The sequence below is a fragment of the Ceratina calcarata genome, unplaced genomic scaffold (assembly GCF_001652005.2).
Source record: "Ceratina calcarata isolate Rehan_Ccalc_2016 unplaced genomic scaffold, ASM165200v1 scaffold165.2, whole genome shotgun sequence".
In the NCBI taxonomy this organism is placed as follows: Eukaryota; Metazoa; Arthropoda; class Insecta; order Hymenoptera; family Apidae; genus Ceratina; species Ceratina calcarata.
In genome coordinates this window covers 597,229-602,388 of record NW_017137815.1, presented here as the reverse complement: position 1 = coordinate 602,388, position 5,160 = coordinate 597,229, and the positions used below count along the sequence as shown (strand labels likewise).

The window sequence follows — 5,160 nt, the reverse complement described above, 5'->3', positions numbered from 1 at the left end:
TAAAAGTTATAGGTACTTCTATTACCTGCAAAAAAAGTCACATACAATTTTCTTCTATCTTGAATACCTTAAAATTAATTGATTAATTATTGCGCTTATCGCCAATTATTTCTCAACGAGTAGAGTTAGGAGGAAATTGCAGAAGACTTTTCTTATATCTGGCAACTGTTCAACACCGACGAATATTTTTCTTTCTATTTCTTATTTCGGTGACAGTATATTCTAAAGGGCGTCAAGAATTGCTATAAAGTCCTATAATGCTGCGACTGTTTAGTAATCTCTGACTATACGTATCTATCGTCTCTTTTTGAATTTGTACACTTCTGAGCCACTGTTTCTTAGCGGAAGTGACGCATATAGTTTCGAAACTTTTACTTTCGTTTTATTTTATTTCAGGAGGGGAAGATCTGAAAATAGAATTAGGAATCCAAATTGAAACGATGGTAAGTTGATGAGAGCAGAAATAAAGGCGAGATATTAACTCTTAAATTTCATGTTCTATTAAAGTGTTTCTCTAAATTATACTATTTGATAATAATTTCATCCTCGTCTTTTTTATTTCCACAAATATTCTCTTCCCTATCTAATATAACGTATTAAAGTCCGATTCCGTTCGATGATACTTATTATTACGATTACAAGGATATGTATCATCGAGTATATTTGATTGTGAGTATATTATTGAACGTGGTGACCGGCGATTTAACCGGTGGATTTGGCCACGTGGCCCGCGAGTACAAGGCCGGTGCCACAGTCACAGTGCTGATTCTCGGTGGCTCCCGTCCTCAATCTGGCATCTTTCGCTTTCGTGCCACCCGTGCCGCGCGCTTCTCTTCCTTTTATATACCCACGAGGTAGTGGGGATATATTCCGGAAGGGAGTGTATATAGTACATGCCCTCTGCGTGTGCGTGTATGTACCGTCATGGCGACGTTACCGCCACGAAAAAATCCGACTCCAACGAAAATTTTGAAACAACATTTAACCCCGCTGCAAACGCTTGTACAGTTGGGCTTCCCGAAACACCGGGCGTGAGTACTATCGTAAAATTATAAAATGCTGTCGATGCCCCTTTGGTATTCTATGAATACTTCAAACTGATAACAATGAGTACACTGTAAACAAACAGCTGTCAAACACTGAGCTTTACCATTGTTTGTTTATCTATTTTATTAAAATACAATTGTCTCTCCTAAATTCTTCGGACTTGATCCGGAGATATAATGTGCACATCATTTTATTGTCACATTTTTTTATGCTGCAGTAAAATAATATGCTTATCAAACAGAACATCTCACATATAGAATACATAATAGAACATCTACATTTTTGTTATGTAAGAAATGATTAGACACATTCGCGAGAATTGTATAATATTTATAATAATATTGATAAATGTTGTTTGTAGAGAAAAAGCACTAGCTGCTACAGGACATCGTGGTGTTCAACTTGCATCTGACTGGTTGGTAGCTCACGTCAGAGATCCAACTGTGGATACAGATAATCACAGACAGTATGTTCTATATGCTTGCCCTACTGGTGAATTAGCCGAACAGCTTGTGAGATTCTGGTCTGAGAGTAAAGAACTTATATGGAATGGTGCACACAATTATATCCCACATATTACACTTGTATCATTTTTTAAAGTACGACACTACCTGTACCTTCTCCTAATTGGTAAATGCAGCAATGTATTAATCAGAATTATTTATAGGCCCCAGATGAATCTACCGAGGAGCTAGTAAACACTCTTGAAACTGTAATTAATCAAATGAAGTTACCAGATAATATCGAATTAGAAACGTATATTTCTCCCAATTTTATGGGTTTATTTGTCAAACAAGGAGATACAGAGTGGCTGAAGCACATTGCTATTCGTTATACGAATAAACTTTCAAGTTTGGGAATCTCTGCTGAGCCCCAAATAAAATCTTTACATCTGACATTGGCGTATCAGTTCCCCAGCCATTTGTATCAACAGTTGCGTTTGATGGTTGAAAAATTGACGCTCACTTGCCCGACGAACTGGGAGCTCAGATTGTATTCTAGAGACTGTAGATTGCAGAACGCACACGTGCACAAAGTAACACATGCTCATATGCCTAGAGAACACGATGAATTAGAATTAAGAGTGGGAGATTATATTTACATTCCAGAGGGGGCATGTAATATATCTACAGACGGCTGGGTCGAAGGTACCTCTTGGCTGACTGGAATTTCGGGCCATCTACCTTTAAATCATACAAAACGTACAACCGAATCAGATTCATGGACGTTGCACACTACGATACAAATTACTGACAATAAGAATGAAATTTTAGAAAAAAAAGATATACCTCTAAATCGTAAACCGCCAGTATTGTTATCGAACGATTCTGTAGATAGTCCTGACGGAGTAGCGGCGACCAATGAACCAGTAAGTCATTTGGCTTTTATCTGGTATAATATAAAAATTCTAATTTTAATGCTTGCCTTTACTTAAGCAGATCGAGGCTTCTGAAGCACTTCCGACTTCGTCGAGACAAATTTTCATATGCCGCCACGGAGAAAGAGTTGATTTTACGTTCGGAGCATGGATCCGCTATTGTTTCGAATCGAATGGGTCTTATGTACGGAGAGACTTGAACATGCCAAAGGAAATACCGACAAGAAATATACAGGACTTCCGAAACGATAGCCCTTTAACGACAGTGGGCGAAGTGCAGGCGAGCTTGGTAGGCGATGCTATGAAGTCGTCTAGCATCAAAATAGACGTGGCTTTTACGTCTCCGTCGCTGAGATGTATACAAACGCTGGCTCATATCTTGAAAGGACTGGACTTAAACATTCCAATGAAAATAGAGCCAGGTCTCATCGAGTGGTTGGCGTGGTACCCGAATGGCGTTCCAGTTTGGATGACGTCCGAAGAATTGTTGAATGCAGGTTTTAATATAGACAAAAGTTACGACCCGATAATCAAAGCAAAAGAGCTTCCATTGAAAGAGAATGCAGCCCAGTATTATGAACGAAGTTTCGAGTTAATCAAACGGATTATCGAGAACACGGTAGGAAATATTTTGATAGTAGCTCACGCTGCCTCTCTGGCAGCATGTACTAGACAATTAACGGGTGGTAGAGTGCCACCAGCTTCCGAGGTAACTAGATTAGCTCAAAAAGTGCCGTACTTAGCGTGCCTCACGGCACGTGAAGGTTTAGACGGCTGGCAACTGCACCCGCCGCCGTTTCCACCTATCACTCATACCAGTAATACCAGGTTTGACTGGAAAGTATTATTATAATTCATATTTCAGATATTGCTCCCCTCTTTCTGTCTTTTAAGATACAGAAGTAAATTGATCGTAAAAGACTGTTTTTCATACAATTAGTATTCTATACAATTTTGTTAGTTTCTTTTGGAACATGTTTTAAAGGAAGAGGATCAAGTTATTTTTTGGTTTGGGTTATTTATAATATAATGAAAAATACCAGACGATTATACAGTACTTAGAATTAATTTTGTAGAAAAATAAATACGGGTATTGACATTTAATTTTACATTTTTGATAAGAAACTTATGTGTCTTTAAAAGAGAGTATAAAAGTTAATATTTTAGGATAATTTTTAAAGGAGACATATTCTCGTAGATTTCGTACTGGGGTTCGATGAAATTGTTAGTAAAACAACGTGTAATATTTGTAATGAGAAAAGAATATCAATAGTGCATTTACAAGTATTCGTTATATAACTTGCCTTAATGTTAATTCTATAGTTCAGATGATTATTATGTAAATTTCTTATTGATTTAAATTTTAATGAAGTAAGAATTTTTAATATGTATGATTATGTATATAATATTGCTGATTATAAGTTGAAATTATGTACGCACGTAAAAGTTGTATTACTCAGACAAGGTTTATTGCCAATGTACTTAGATTTATTCTGTTGGAGGAAGGTGTACGGTGTACATATGAAAGTTGATTTAAAAATCGGTAAATAATAAAATTCTTCCATAGGTCGTACAAAACGAAATAGTAGAAGACGTAAGTAGCATTTAAAAAGAGTAGAAGTACAAAATCGAAATAGAAAAATAATGTTATTTACCAAAGAGATAAATATATATAAGATGTTATTTGATTATAAATCTCAGTTATATCGTGAAGGGACCCTACTACTTTATTTGATGCAGAAAAGATTTATTCACATATAATGTACAGCATCGTGTGATGTATAAAAAATTGTTCTATATACAAATTCAATAAAGAGTATAACAAATATAAAGTACATTATATAAAATAGTTTCAACTTAATATTGATATATTTAATCCACTGTATAATTATATATGTCCACGTTCTTTTAATTTGGCAATTAGTGTGTCAACATCTGGTATTATAACACCAGGCTGTTTAACTGCCGGCTCTTCAACTGACACAATCTCAATTCTTGCTGCCGTATCGATACCAAGATCCTTTGGTGTCAGTTTCTTAATTGGTTTCTTCTTAGCTTTCATAATGTTTGGCAGTGTAGCATAACGAGGTTCATTAAGGCGAAGATCGGCACTTAGTACTGCTGGTATTTTTACTTTAATCACCTCTAAACCTCCGTCAACCTCACGCGTGATGTTCAACTCACCATCAGTTTTCTCGATCTATTATAGAAAATAAAATAAATTAAGTGGATGATCTAAAATGCTCCTAGTCTGTATTGATTGAAGTTTAGTTTGAGCCAACGTACTTTACTGCAAAATGTTCCAGTTGGCCAATCTAGGATTCCCCCAATCATTTGAGCTGTTTGATTACTATCATCATCTATAGCCTGTTTACCAACAATTATCAAATCTGCTTTCTCCTCCTGAGCCAACTTAGCCAGAATCTTCGATACGTGAATAGGCTGAAGAGTTTCATACTCAGCTCCAGATACTTCAACATGAATTCCTTTATCAGCACCCATTGCAAGAGCTGTCCTAATCGTATCTTGAGATTGCTGGGGGCCACATGAAACTGCAATTACCTCCTGTACCAATTTCTTCTCTTTCATTCGTACAGCTTCTTCAATTGCAATTTCATCGAAGGGATTCATGGAGTGTTTCACTCCATCCGTTACAACGCCCGTCTTATCTGGTTTTACACGAATCTGAAAATAAAAAAGTATTATGATAGTAGATAGAATAATATGTTAAAAAA

At 36.3% G+C, this 5,160-nt stretch overlaps 2 protein-coding genes across 3 annotated transcripts; one reads left to right on the top strand and one right to left on the bottom strand.

Annotated features, from left to right (window-relative positions):
* Positions 1-853: 853 nt before the first annotated feature.
* Epp (Ecdysteroid phosphate phosphatase) lies at positions 854-4,260 on the top strand. 2 transcript variants are annotated; one of them, XM_018037373.2, is made up of 4 exons: positions 854-1,031; positions 1,409-1,646; positions 1,715-2,416; positions 2,484-4,260. In XM_018037373.2, exons 1-4 carry the CDS (start codon positions 925-927, stop codon positions 3,276-3,278), a joined length of 1,842 nt encoding a protein of 613 aa, XP_017892862.1. In that variant the 5' UTR covers positions 854-924; the 3' UTR covers positions 3,279-4,260. The 2 variants fall into 2 exon arrangements, with proteins under 2 accessions (XP_017892862.1, XP_017892863.1); XM_018037374.2 differs by having other exon boundaries at positions 858-1,031; positions 2,487-4,260.
* On the bottom strand, positions 4,156-5,152 carry Etfb (Electron transfer flavoprotein beta subunit; the record flags this gene model as incomplete). The annotated part of the gene is made up of 2 exons (XM_018037344.2): positions 4,156-4,625; positions 4,712-5,152. Coding segments are annotated over 2 exons (753 nt in total), but the record flags the coding sequence as incomplete, so codon positions are not given.
* Positions 5,153-5,160: the final 8 nt, after the last annotated feature.